We start from the raw sequence: 14,722 nt of genomic DNA, 5'->3' as shown, positions 1-14,722 counted from the left end.
GTTCCACCTTTGTCACTGGGATGTTCTCTTGAGTTAAACATAATTCTCTTCATTCAAAAGAGACTAAGAATAAGAAACTTCAGTCTTGAATATGTGTTCATCCAAAAGGTTTGGAAAAGCTGCCAGTATCACAAAATTATAAAGCACCTGTGAAAGGTCAGACCTGGCTGCTTTTCAAAGAAACAATTTTCAAGAACTTTATAAAATAAGGAATGATTTGTTCTTATTTTCTGATGTTGAGTCTGAATGACCTATACGTTTATAATTATATGCTTATGTCAGAAGTAATTTATACATTTTAATTCAAGCAAATCTAATATAACTGACATTAAAAATATTTTCCCTAAAAAAAGCACCAAACGCTGTATAACCTCAGTCACCAGGCATTGTAAATTGATATGCTTGTGTTCTACCAGGAAAAGTATATGCAATTATCATTTGTTTGTAAGTAAAGCATGACCCAATCCTTCTCTTATTTTGTAGGCCATCTCAATTACCCACCAGTTTCAGGAAATGCACCTATTGCCCAACAGGCCACACTGTGACATCAGTGAAAGTAAAACATTTAACATCCTCTTGAATTCTGGTCTTACTCTGTTGAATTCCTGCTTCAGCCTAGTGATTTTACATCTTAAACTAAACTGTATCTGTTATACTACCACGCTTGTTTTCCAGCTTTGTTTCACCCATTGGCTCCTGTATGATTTAAGTCAAAACAAACACCTTTCCAAACCACCTTTATTTCTTTCCTGTTTAATTTTGCCACTTTTAAAATAAAAATCAATTCAAATGCATCTTTTTTAGAAAGGCATTTGTTTTGTACAGTGGGGTTTGTGCATTTGATGCTTAATGACTAGAATACTTGCTGTTTGAGGTTATGGGAGGAATTTATGGTTCATGCAGAACCTCTTCCACAAGACACTCTCAAGCTTGCCTTATGTTTTTAAAATTGTGTATTGCCTTGTCTCTTGTGATTACTCTCTGGTAAAAGTCTGTTGGTTTCAGTTCTGTTGCAGGTGCAGTGTGAGGTTTTGCAACCTTTTGCACAATAAAGATTCGTCTTGATTATTTTGAGACATTCCAGTTTCCCTGACTGAATTTCAAGTTTACATAGTTCCACTGGATTTTGTAGGATATAGCACGAGCTATCGTCCTTTTCACGTTTAGGCTGCAGTAATTGGTGCCAGAGTAGATGTAATACACTGTAAATTCTGGCACTGTCTGCAACAAGCAGTGAGGCACCGAAGCAGTAAAGTCATGTGCTAAGTAACGTCTTTCCTAAGTCAAGTGAGGTACTAAGATGTGTTGAAGTAGTGAAGTACATTTGGACCTATCTGCAATTCAGCCTCACAGCAGCAGTGTAGGTAAATATACCTATAATAGGGTTTGTTCAGCTGCTCTATGGAATGGGAGGAATGGAGGTGGAGTTGTTTGGGCTTTTCTTCAAGCAGTGTGAGTGTGTGTGTTCTTAGAATATATCTAATGGAAACTGGGTTAAACTGGATTCTGTGGTGTCTCTTCTTTACTGCTTATGCTTGTTAAATTTAAAGCAATTTCAGGTATGCGAGCTCAGCAGTCACACCCCTGGCTGCATTACAGGCGTATGGGTAGTGCCAGTTACACACTGTCAGAAGTGAACAATTGCTCCTGCAAATACAGCTGTGGATTTTTCAGAGGGCAGAGCATTCCCTTCTCATCTGTGCTGTGCGCAAAGCTGGTGTCTTTTATTAGGCCAGCACTGACAGGTTGGATATGTGGGTTTTAATGAGATGACTCTCATTGTCCATGGCTTACACACAAGGTAATAGGGAGAAGTATTATTTTTATTTCCAGAACTAGGATCAAAGACACTTACTATGTACTCAAGGGTATACTGAAGGCTGCTGCATCTTCCAGGCAGTGCATCCATGCAGAGATGGGTAAAATGTGACTGTTGGTACCTTACAGTAAGTGACTTCAGATCAGAATTATTTTGCAGTGTAAGCAGGATTGTAATTTATGATAATTGCTGTCTGAAGCTCCGTCCTTGTCTCCTGAAAGTTACTCTTACCTTTACGCACCCACTGCTTCTCTCCGTGGGAGGTGATTTCTGTTCAGTAGTGTGTAGCCTTGTCAGTCAAACCTGTTCCCAAATGGGGCTTTCTGTGATTCTTTTTTTAGATTGGGAGAGCTTCCCGCAAATGTGATCTGTTACCAAGGATGAGCAAATCAGCAGGATTAGAAGTGTTAATGTTGCTGCTCTGGTTTGGGTATTGTAGAGAGGTCTGGCTTACTACAGAGGCTGCTGATAAACCGAGAGGAGTTACTATTTCACAATGGCACTGTTTAGCACTGCCACAACAGAAGCTATGCCGATGAGTCATGGCCGTGGCTTTAATCCTTTTAGATACCCTGCTGCCTGTGCTTCAGAGGGCTGAATATTTTTTTGAAATAATAATTCTATTATTTTTTCTTCAAGTTATATACTATTAGACGCTACTTTTTAATTTGCTCTTTCATTTCTTGGAAAATGTATTTTAAGTTTGTCTTAGTTGAGAATCACATTTACTTCTGTTCTTGATGCAAGTGTGTAAATAAGGAAGTAAAATAAACAACCCTGTTTTTAAGTAACAGAAAACCAAAAGTAACCTATTCCAAAGACCTAGCCCACCACAAGTCACTGAACTGACTTCATGAGACCAATTAGTAAATGTTTTGCTCTGAGACAGAGCTGAGCTTGCTTCAGAAACCACAGAATAGGCATATCTGACCTGTTCCCGTCTTGTTTTTTCATTTAAATTAAGTGCTGCCTGTCTTAAGGCAGAGAGTGGGAAATCACTCATTAGTTGCAGAACGCAGTGTTTTGCTTTCCTCTGGTCACCAAGTGGGAATCTGGCATATAGTTAGTATGTGGAGAATTTTGCCATGTGAATTCAGCTGCTAAATTGTGTGCTGTCTGTTCCTTCTTATTTTTTGAAATTGTGGAATTTATGTAAACATACAGTTTTGAAATACTTCTTCCACCGTCTGAAGCATATTATTTTTTCTTTTAATGGTTTCATTTTCCGGGTGTTTGAGTAGCTTTACTCTTAATTCTGAATGTGATAAAGCACTTAAGATAGTGATACAACCAGGGGAGAAGCTAATCTTTATACTTAATTTCGTAAATTGACCATCATCCTTTATAGAATTTGATTTTTTTTTAGTATTATTGTTTTGTTACAGCTATGTACATTTTTATAAAACCTCATCCCAGCCAGATTTGTGAGTGGGTACAAAACTTGCATCTTTTTCTGATGTTATTGTCCTGATGCTTAAATGGTAGCAGAGCAGTATTTTTAGCAATTGCCCAAACTATGATATTAGAGGAATGGATTATGCCCTGACAGAAATTAACAAAAATAATGATTGCTTATCTCAGAAAGGGGTTGTAAAAACTCATTTTTTCTGTTCTTAATATTGTTGTAAGTGGTCTGACCTAGTTGTGGCTATTAATCAAATACATGCATTTTCTGCCTGCTAGTGACTTTGTTAATAGCCTTCCTTTTTTCGGAGTTGATTTGGGAGAGAGGAAAGGAGAGACAAATTTTTGGAGCATTTGTTTGGGTAGCAGTAAGAGACTCAGGGTCTGCTTAGCACTCTCAGTCAATTCTGTATGACGGATTTTGGGCTATGCAGTCTTTAAATGCTGATCTCAGGATCAGCATTGGTTTTTAAAGGTAGGTGGATAAAAAAATGGGTAGTTGAGGAACTTGATCCTTCCTATAGGCGGAGATTGTATAGGGAGATAGAATTTAAACTTACGTTGAAACGTAAAAATACTTTTTTTCTCTTCCTCTTCTGGTTTTTTTTTGGGGGGGGGAGAGTGTGTATGGGCAAGATTATAATGAAACATAAGGTTTTGAAATACTGCTCAAGTTGAATGAAAGTGAGTTTGGGGAGGGTGGAAGGAAGGATGTCTACAGAAGTCCTTATGTACAATTTTGCAGTACTAATCCATAAAGATTTTGATCGTAACTCTTCTTGTTTTAGCTCTATATTTGCTGCTCTTTATCTAATGATGCTATTTCAGGAAATTTCACTGAATATTGACTATTTTTTGCCTAAAAGGAGTGGTAGGAAGAATGAGGGTGAGGGAAATTAAATAATTTTTCTTAAAGATCAGAAAGAGATGGATGGAAGGGTTTGAGTAGGTAAGTAAAACCTCCTGCAGATAGTGCTATGGATTTAGTCAATAGTTGGAGATTCCTCTGCACCCAGACTAAAAAGTGGGAAGGCTGTAGATCTGTTCTGGCATGCTTTAGTCATAAATGCTGGGCTTATGCTCCGAAGCCAAGTAGAACTTCCAGTGTAAATGAAGTTTTGGAAAATAGGACTGATTTTGAATTTTGAGGGTATACATAGTTTCTTTCTGTTAAGACAGGGAAAAAATATATTTGGTCATAGTTCCACAACAGAGAAATAATTGATCTCTTGTGCTTTTCAATAGCATAGATGCAGTGAATTCCCAGTTTTACTGCTGTTTATGCCCTCGTTCTAGGACCGAGTATATGTGCAACAAAACAACGTGGAGAATGTCTACAACTTGGGCCTGATAATTTTTCGAGATCAAGTTGTACGTTATGGCTGCATCAGGGATCACCTGAGGCAAACTCTGCTGGATATGATTGCAAGAGAGAGGAAAGGAGAAGTTGTAGACAGGTAAGATGTTTGTAAGTGAATGTCTTTGGTTGTAAATAATACCTCTCAGTTTTTAAAGAGTAACTCAGAAACATACACAAATAATTCATTACTTAAGACCACATTTGTGATCACAACTAAAAGTTCTCTGTATTCTGGAGTAACATATTTCTTTGTATATTATATTTCAGCATAATGGTAAACAGGGAATCTTGATAATCTATTTTTTAATATTTATCTTGCAGTTTCTTATTAAAACTTTCATCAAATGTCTCTATTATCACGCTGTGCCAGAGCTTTTGATCACAAAGCAGAGTTTTGACAATTTTCCGCCTCTTGCTACCTTGTATTTCCCCCTGTACTTAGAGGTTGTTTAATTTTCTTGTACTTTTTCGTTTATTTATGATGTTTCCTCTTTTAATTCCATTTCCTCCTCCTCATGTTTTGATCCGTTTGTTTTTCAGCAGTTTAGTTGCATCTCTAAGTTTTAAGTCTGTTTCTCAGCTTCATTGGTTAGTTTAATAGAAGTGGAAGTTTTGTACCACCCACTGCACATACTGCAGCTGAAGGAGCTGCAGATTTGCAAGTATTCCTGTGCTTCTCCAGTTTCAGAACAGCTGTTGCATGTAGGGATATGTAAACTCCTTGCTACCCTGGCTGCAGTTCTCTGACTAAGATTGCCTAACATGCAATTTAGGAAAAGAAAAGTACTCCCCAGCTACAGCTGTGTATTGTCCCCTGCTGCCAGAAAGTGGAATCTTTTTCTAGATGCAGTTATTTTGTTTTCATTAACTTGCTGATATATTTGAATTTTGGTGGTGTTTATTTTGTGTTCAGTTGGGGGTTTTTAAATTTTTTTTTAGATTTTTGTATGGTTGGCTTTTTTTAAACAGCCAACCATCCAAAAGCTTCAAACTTTGCATAGCAACTTCCATGTGTGCAATTGTTTTGAATTACTCAATTCTGACCTATGTGTGCAGTTTTCTTTCAAGTAGTATTTTGGGTTAATTTCTTATATGTTATAATATATTCTTCATCATTTTATGACTTAGTAGAACTTGAGACGTGTGTCCTTGTCATTGCATTTAAAATACTTAATAAATATTGTCAGCTCTTTAGTTTTGAACAAAACCAAACAATTTTGCTGCTGTAGTGTTCTTGAAAATGTCATGTACTGAACAGATTAGAATGGACTTTCTATTACTACTTTTTATTAAAGCTAATATTGTGTTATGAGTTGTTATTCTGCTGTGTACTCTGTCTTACAAGCACGTAGATTTCTCAAGTTGTTAACAACTTACTTTTTGGCAGAGGCGCAATAAGAAATGCTTGCCAGATGTTAATGATTCTAGGTCTTGAAGGAAGGTCAGTCTATGAAGAAGACTTTGAGGCTCCATTTTTGGAGATGTCTGCAGAATTTTTTCAGGTACAGCAGTATTCTAATACCATATTTGGAATGTTATTATTACTGTCTGGAATTGTCAGATTTGGTGGTACTTAACATACTCGTTGCTTTTTTGAAGAGTATGTCCATCTCCATTAAATGAAATAAGAAAAATAGTCACTAATTTTGCAGGAAAAAGTAAGACAGATTTTACAGAATTAGCATAATTTGAATGTAGTTTTGAGCCATGGGTGCCAATAACATATAAAGTAATCATCATGCTAATCTTGTGCCTGCTTTAGGCTATTTCATGTAACTTAGTCTACCTCTGCTTTGCCCCCAGTCTTTTTGAAATGCCAGTAGCATGAAAGGCTCAAACTGAGGCTGGGAAACCTGTCAAACTGCTTTTGAGGAAACTTTGTTTCCTTCATTGTTCCTACATTTGTGAGTTATTTTTTGTAATAAAATAAACAAGTCAAGGAATTAAGCATATCCAAGTGGCTCTGCAATTGTTGATCAGCCACCAAATAATACCTTGCAAATATTTTGTGAGGTTTTTGTTTTGTAAGATACTTGGAGGAGGAAAGCCAGTTGGTGCTTGTTGAGTGTAATCATGATCTTCTATTGCTGGAAATTGATAGGAATTTTAAAATCTTGTTAAAATATACCTAGATAAGGTAATTTGTGAGTCTCCCAGTTCTTACGCAGGATCAGCTGTCATATGCTCTGATCCTCCAAACTTCCTTGCAAAGCAGAAGTATATGTTGCACAGCCATTTAAATGTCATTGTGTTCTGTTTTTCATAAGTGCTTATATAAAATTAAGAAAAATAATTACTTTCTTTTAAGTTCTATTACTTAGCTCTGCCCGAAAAATAAGACATCTTTTCTCCAAAGACTCTGCTGACCAATATGAATAAAAACAGTTTGACATGAAATAATGTGCTCAGCATTGTCAGTAAAGAAAATGAGAACAGCCATAAACTGATGTTTGGAAGGAATTTTTGATCCTTCCCTTTCCCCATCTTTGTTTTCTTTGAATGTGTGGCTAAAACCCTAGTCAGTAACTAGAAACCAGGTTGGCTTGGGTTGCCTTAGTATGAAAAATACCTTGTTTATATTGCATGTACCCCCTTATGTAACACATTTAGCATAATAGAACCTTTATTTTGTGTTAAGTGTGTTTGTAAGTCTTGGATGTGTTGGACATGCTGTGTTTGATTTGAACTTGCTTGTAAATGTTGATCTGACATGTTTTCTTTTTACCCTTTACAAAAATGTCTAAAGTATTAATTTCTGTTAATCACAGATGGAAAGTCAGAAATTTTTAGCTGAAAACAGTGCTTCTGTATATATAAAGAAAGTAGAAGCTAGAATTAATGAAGAAATAGAGCGGGTGATGCATTGTCTGGATAAATCAACAGAAGAACCCATTGTGAAAGTTGTTGAGAGGGAGCTTATTTCCAAGCATATGAAAACTATAGTGGAAATGGAGAACTCTGGGCTAGTTCATATGCTGAAAAATGGGAAGACAGAAGGTAAGACTGCATCACTGGTGAAACACAAATGCTTCTAATACTGCTTATTATTTTTAAACATTATTTTAAACATGTTAAGTCAAGCTTAACATGTGTGTTCCTGTGCAATTGTGGAAACACTTAGTGACTCTGTTTTGCAAACATCTGAGAATACTCAGTGACTATTAGATGGCTCTTAAAACAGAGCCCATACACTTAACTTGTTTCTATTTAGTACCAGATACAGGTACTTTTTTGGTAAACCAAGTATCTCATGAGAAAAGCACAAATCTGTTGTAGTGATTTTTGTCACCAGTTGTCCATGAGCCATTTTATTACTTCCATTCCTCTAATATGTATTTGTAAAAATGCATCACATTTTTTGGCCCACAGGCAGTTATATAAGAAATACTTGTGTAAAAGACTTAAACAGAAGTATTGCAGGACCAATTCTTGGGGAGGGAGCGTTGTTGCAGAAAGGAGTTGGCCATTTCTAAGGAAGTGGTTGAAACAGAAGGGCTTGGCTTGATTTGCTTTTCCCTAATAGATGTTAATGTGGGAGAGAGTGACTGAATGAAAGCTGTTATGGAAATAGAGCATAAGTTTCTGAAGCAGCATAACGAAGAGAGTGATTGTAGTATCTATATTTAGAAATGAGTGCTCACACTAAAGCCATGAGAATGGGGAGCAGCCTTGCTGCATAGATTAATGGCCTTTGTTCATTAAAGCAGCTTCACAATTACTAGGTGATATTCAGAGCACAAAGTGAGCACATTTCCTAGCTGTAAAAAAAGAATTATTGTGTTGAGAAAGAGATTTTACCATACTTAATCACTTTTTCTTTAATATCCAGTTTAGATAACCTTCAGGCTGAGGGTGCAAGGATATTGAAGGTTATTAATAAAATACAGGAATTTGTTTAACTTTTATAGGCCTTGGTTTGACTCAGGTAAATAGTAGAGTGTAAATGCTGCTTTGTGAAGATGAGATTTTGCATAAATGTACAAGAATGGATTGTTCTTTTGGAAAGCAATGTTTAGCCTAAGCCACTTCTCAGTATTTTAGGTGGATGAAACATAGTGTAAAAGTATATGACTGGCTTTAAGACAAATATACATTAAACTCCAAATTTTTACCAGGTTTTGCTTTTAATGCAAAAACAAGCTTCTCATTAGTCCTGTCCTATTTGGTTTAACTTAGTTAAAAGAACAAAAACAAAAAAAACCAACCCAAAAATAAACAAGAAAAAAAAATTTTGATACAGTGCTTGATTTTGGGAATGATAATCTTTGGAGCTACCTTCTTAAATACCACTGGAAAACATAATATTGCTGAAGTTCTAATAGGTTCACTATCCTTTAGCATTAGCATCATCTTTTGCTTGCCTGGAGGTCAGCAATGACAGATTCCCTGCTACAGACAACCTAGAATAATTGAATACAGTCTTTGTTTTTCATTTTGAGGCTGCTGCAGTCAGCATGTTGTTAGGGCTGAAGGAAAGATGAGATTAGAAGAATCTTATGCTTGAGCTGTTACAGGATGCTTTCTGTGGCTCAAGTGGCTGAACTTCTATCAGCTTTAGCTCTGAGATGAATGAGTTACAGAAGTGTAACACACAGAGGTGTCCTGCATAATGTCTCATTCTTGTTTGCAGACCTTGCTTGTATGTACAAGTTGTTCAGCCGTGTGCCAAATGGTCTGAAGACAATGTGTGAGTGCATGAGCTCATACCTGAGAGAGCAAGGTAAAGCACTGGTTTCTGAAGAGGGAGAAGGAAAGAATCCAGTTGACTACATTCAGGTAGTTAAAGTATTTAACGTCCTTTTCTTCCCCACATTCCCTGTATTAGCAGTTCACCACCTACACAATTTATAAGGTATAGCTTAGTATTGATTCAAAAGGGGTTGTTATTAATAAGCTAAATTTATACATTTTTTAATGTACATTCCCTGAACCTTCAGATATGTTTAGAACTCTTACTTAGTATGTGCTTTCCAAGCAACTTCAGTTTTTGTGCTTTTAGTAGTTGCTTTTAATAAACAACATATTCAGCCTAATTATCTAACTGCTGGGAACTTCTTGGATTTCCCTAAATGCTGTGTCTCCAGAGTGAGTTGTACATCTGCTGGCAAATAGCTTTATAGTGTCCACTTTGTTTAATTTTATGTAACATTAGCTATCAGTGTTTATTGAGGCAAAAATCACATGGCAATATTTCATGGCAAGCTTAACTGTGACTGAGAGATGAGTGTTTATCAGTCATAACAAATTACTCATTCCATTCTCTGTCTCCCTGAGAAACAGAACAGGTCTGCATGTTTAAAGATGTGAGTGTTCTTTCTTGTTCTCTCTCTCACTAAATGATGTGTACCATTAATTTATAAAGATCACAAAATATGCTTCAGAACTTCTTGTCATCTTTTCTTTTCCATTGTCTCTGAGAAGATGGTTTGAAATTTGCATATAAAGCCTTTAGAGTTCATTGAACCTTAAAGCTGTGTTTCTATAGCTGGAAGATGTTTTGTATTTAATGTGAAGGTGTGTATTCATTAAACATTGAGGTTTTTAAAAATGTGTGGTTCAAGTCCTTGTGTCTGTTCTTAGTGAGAAACATGTAATATTGTATGTCTGTCAGTCTCTGGTGTTTTGTTTGAAAACAATAACTGCACTAGAACTGGTTACTATTTGAAGAAGCCATTTGAGTATAAAAACATTTTTGATTGGATTATTAATTTTCTGGCAGTGCTGAAGAAAACTTCTTACCAGGCTTGAACAAGAATCACCTCTTCAAGGCCTGGTAAAAGGAAGAGAGAATGCCCTTGAAAAAATTATTAGGTGTAATGATTAAGGACTCTTACATTTGTGGTGGTGTGATTTAGGAAAAAAAAAAGGGGGGGGGAGGGGTGCAAATGATGTGGAAAATAAGTATCTGGATTACTTTGAAGTAATTTTCACTCCTCATGGGCCTAAAGAGGTATCATAAAAAATTCAACTGAGAAAGATAGATATAGAAACTTAATTATAACGCTGTTATCAAGGTTTCCTGTCACAAAGGCAAAGAGGCTGAGGAAGACTTGGAGCCATACCCATGTGCTTTGGCAGAGCTCAGCCCCTCAGTATGGACCCCAGCATCTCACGAAGATGTCCCAGGGCAGGGATTGATACTCAGTTACTGAAAAACCCCCAAAAAGGTTTATCCACCACTTCCACTGAGGTGATGGAAGCAGAGAGAAATACCTATGAATTGAGAAAACACCTTGCTCTTCTCATCTCAGCCATGTTCACATGAATCTGTCATGGACAATAGCACTAAGGAGACAGACAAAGAAGCTGCATTAAACCATCAAGAAAAACAGCTCCGTCATAGCTCAGCACTGCTTCCACAACATGACATCACCCTGAGCATAATTGGTGAGATGATTGCACAAGCATTGCCAGGGGATTAGATTTAAAACTTTGTATAAATAGTTTGAAGGGATGTTGAAATGCTTTTGTAATTCAAGGTACTAATAGTTTCTCCCGTTTAACACCAGGTTGTTCAGATGGTGTACTCCTGGAGAGGAGACATGAGCTAACCTTGGTAAACAGAGAGATAGTGAGATTTACTTTGAATTTAAAATTTCTAATACGCATTAATTAGCCTGTCTAAAGATCATTCCTTTAAGTGAGATGGTGAGTTCCTAAGAAACATTACTACTTCTTTGAGTAATTCTTGAATGGCTTCTTTAAGTAACCGCTTATGAATAATTTCTTAAAAACCTAGAGACTTAAATACCATTTAACCTGAACAGTTTTTGCAGGCAGTGGTTGTCCATTACAAATCTAACTCTCAAGTGAAATTTCCTCCCCCTGCCTGCCAAATACTGTCTGTTATAACCTTTGTGTGTCATATATACTTAGCAAGGTGCTCAGGTGATTTTAAGATGCTTTCGCCTTCTATATGCAGTTGCTTTAACCCTGGGTGAAGATGATGCAAACCCTAAAAATGATGCTAGGAGTCCAATGGTTTAGTTCAGAGGAAGTGGTTCAGTTCAGGTCCCTGGTGCTTGTATCCAACTTTCACATGCGCCCAGTGACTCCGAATCAGCAGGAAACACGCGACTGAATAGTGCAGAACATGTCCCTGGATTAAATTAGAGGGAAACAAAAACGCTGACAAGTTTAGGCCTGTTGTTGCATTGTGTTTTCTCCTAAAACTTGTTGAGTAGCTCTAGGGATGCACTTAATGGGTGCTTAACCTCAGCTTTCCCAGATGCTGTGTTTATGATACTGACTTTGTCTGTGTTGTTTGAAATAGAAAATGCTTAATGAGTGCAACAAATACCTCCTTTAAGTTGCAGATTCAAATATACAGGAAATCAACCTGTTTAACAAGGGTGTTTAAAAAGCTTTCTTAATCTGAGAAGTGTATTACAGCAAACTGCACCAGTATTTGACACCAATATTTTAGCCAGTTTATCTGAAAATTGCTTCTATAAGAGATTCATGGCAGCAATAGAAATGTAAAAATGGAAACAAAATTTCAGATAGTTTCTAACGATGCTGAACAGAGCATTGCAGAACCTCTGACTGTAGATCTAGTCTTGTCTATTGCCTCATCTATTATTATTGTTTCCCAGCTTACAACTTCATAGCAGTGAAAATGGTTTTGTTGGTTTTTTTTTTTTGAAAGGGTTTACTGGACTTGAAGAGTAGGTTTGATCGCTTTCTTCAAGAATCTTTCAATAATGATCGGCTCTTCAAGCAGACAATTGCGGGTGACTTTGAGTACTTCCTCAACCTCAACTCCAGGTCTCCAGAGTACCTCTCATTATTTATTGATGATAAGCTGAAAAAGGGAGTCAAGGGAGTAAGTATAAATCAACTCAAAATATCATGCTTTTTGCTGTGTAAACTTGGATTGAATTAAACTAAGCTACTTTTCTAAGAATTATTTTTATATTAAGAGAAATGACAGTACTACCTTAAAAAGGTATGTATAACACATCTGAGCTCATAATACTTCAGATCTAAACTTACAGAAAAATCAGGTACAAGATCTGTGTGGCATGTCACCTACCTCTGAAGCAGCATACCTGAACTACTTCTAGCAGATGCTTTCTCAAAAAACAGTCAGGTTGTAGTAGATTCTGCAGCTCCCTTCTTTTGAAACCTTACATCTAATTTCCTTAAATATATTTATAGTTTGGAAGCTGCTCTCAATAGCTAATAATTTCTTTTGAAAATTAATTTGGTTAGGGAAAAGGGTTTGACTTCTCGGCTTTTTACTGTTTTTACATACCAGGGGTCTATTACCGTATCTGTCATCTAAGTACGTCTGTTGCCTTCAGTCTTTGCTTCTTTCATGTAATTTTCTGAGGTACAGAACCCAGAACTGGACGGATGGTTCAGCTGAGGCTTCAGTTATTCTCAATAAAACTGAATATTAGAGCATGCAACTTACGCTTTGGTAATCAAATAATAAATTCTATTTTTTTATAAAACAAATAATCATTTTATTTGTTGTGGCACTAGACGGGCTTTGCAAAACAAGTCTTAAAAGCTTTCATTCCAAATTAACTTTTCATACTCGTAATACTGATTTCTATCAGTGCTTTTTAGAACTTACACAGGAACTTTTAATGTATTTATCAAGGCATTCTACCCATTCAGTGTTTCCCTTCTCCCTTTCTCTTGCCTTTCCCTTCATTTTAGGTTTATTTCTTACTCCACTTTATTAAGTTTGTGCACCGTTCTTTCGGCTGTCAGTCATATGGTGAACCAGTTTTGATGGCTACTGTTAGACCACCTGCTGCTATGAATTACTTTTAGTATGTAGGTTGTGTAAGACACTTGTGCTGGAAGATTAAAACCCAACAAATTATTTCTTTTACAGCTAACAGAGCAAGAAGTAGAAACTATATTGGATAAGGCAATGGTATTATTCAGGTTTATGCAAGAGAAAGATGTTTTTGAACGCTATTACAAGCAGCACTTGGCAAGAAGACTTCTCACAAACAAGAGTGTTTCAGATGACTCTGAGAAGAATATGATCTCCAAATTAAAGGTAAAACAGTACTTGCTTTCTTTTTAGGGGGTTTTCTCTTTATTTTTTATTTTACATAGATATGGTTTCTTCTGGTTTTACATTAGATGTATAGATAACATTCATCTTGATTAGTGCTAAATACAGAGTTGATTTTGAAAGCCTCAAAAGAAAATGCAAAGGGTTTTTCCGAATATTTTCATTGAACTGAAAGGAAGTACTGAAAAGCCCCTGTGATGAGTGCAATCTAGAAAACAAAATCTTTTTGTACGTTTAAAACTTTTTCAATAATAGGACAACTGCAGTGACTGAATTTGAAGATAAGACTGTGTGTTATCCCAGGTTTTCTGTTATTCACAGTGCAATTTTATTATTGCTTGTGGTGTTTTTTAGTTGCCTCCATTAGCAGACCGGTGATAATACTCAATTCCTTTTTGGTTAAGTAGTTTGGAAAAAAATACCTTCATATCAGTCTCTAGAAACACATTTTCCTTAGATGGTTAAATACCAAGAGATGGATTAAATAGACCAAGAGATGGAGAAGAAAGTAAAGCCTAAAGTTGAACAGACCTTAAAGGAACTTCTATTGCAGCTTCTTCCTAAGCAGCATGGCAAATAACTAGAGAACTTCTGAAGCAGAAGGATCCTAAAATCAAACTTCACTGATCCTTAATTTTTATGTTTATATTCTATCAGTGAGTGAAGCCTGTTTGTATCAGATTTCTCCAAATTTCTCAGTATTAATTCTTTCTCAATTACCTCTCCACCACTTTTAGCCTGGTGATTCAGAAGGCACACATTTGGAAGATGAATCAGTGGACATGAAGTACCCTCTTAAGAACTGCTGAAGCTAACATGCTTCCTTTTCCATTGTATCACAGTATGGCTTAGAAATGGGCACACAGTCCTGCATGTGCAACTGAAATGCATCAGCTTGTGCACATCTGTCTGTGTGCAGATGTCCCTGATTCTCATGAGGCCTAGGAATCTTGCTGGGTAACCTGCAGACAGCCTTCAAATGAAACAGTCCTAGGACAACAGGAGTTTCCTTGTGATATAAATAGTTTTCCTTTCCCTTTACAGTCTTGTGGTCAAAGCAAGTGGAAGTGTATGTCTTGATTTGATAAGCTTTCAGAGT

General features: G+C 36.5%; 1 protein-coding gene across 1 annotated transcript in view; it reads left to right on the top strand.

Annotated features, from left to right (window-relative positions):
* CUL3 (cullin 3) overlaps positions 1-14,722 on the top strand; it is a 55,808-nt gene that overhangs the window by 28,895 nt on the left and 12,191 nt on the right. Inside the window, exons 4-9 of the mRNA XM_082288188.1 lie at positions 4,520-4,680; positions 5,971-6,085; positions 7,352-7,580; positions 9,214-9,359; positions 12,232-12,408; positions 13,435-13,605. Of these exons, the coding sequence (XP_082144314.1) occupies positions 4,520-4,680; positions 5,971-6,085; positions 7,352-7,580; positions 9,214-9,359; positions 12,232-12,408; positions 13,435-13,605 (999 nt within the window). The remainder of the gene's footprint in view (positions 1-4,519; positions 4,681-5,970; positions 6,086-7,351; positions 7,581-9,213; positions 9,360-12,231; positions 12,409-13,434; positions 13,606-14,722) is intronic.

The sequence above is a fragment of the Coloeus monedula genome (genome assembly GCF_965178545.1).
Source record: "Coloeus monedula genome assembly, chromosome: 10".
In the NCBI taxonomy this organism is placed as follows: domain Eukaryota; kingdom Metazoa; phylum Chordata; class Aves; order Passeriformes; family Corvidae; genus Coloeus; species Coloeus monedula.
This window is presented reverse-complemented; position numbering and strand designations above follow the sequence as displayed.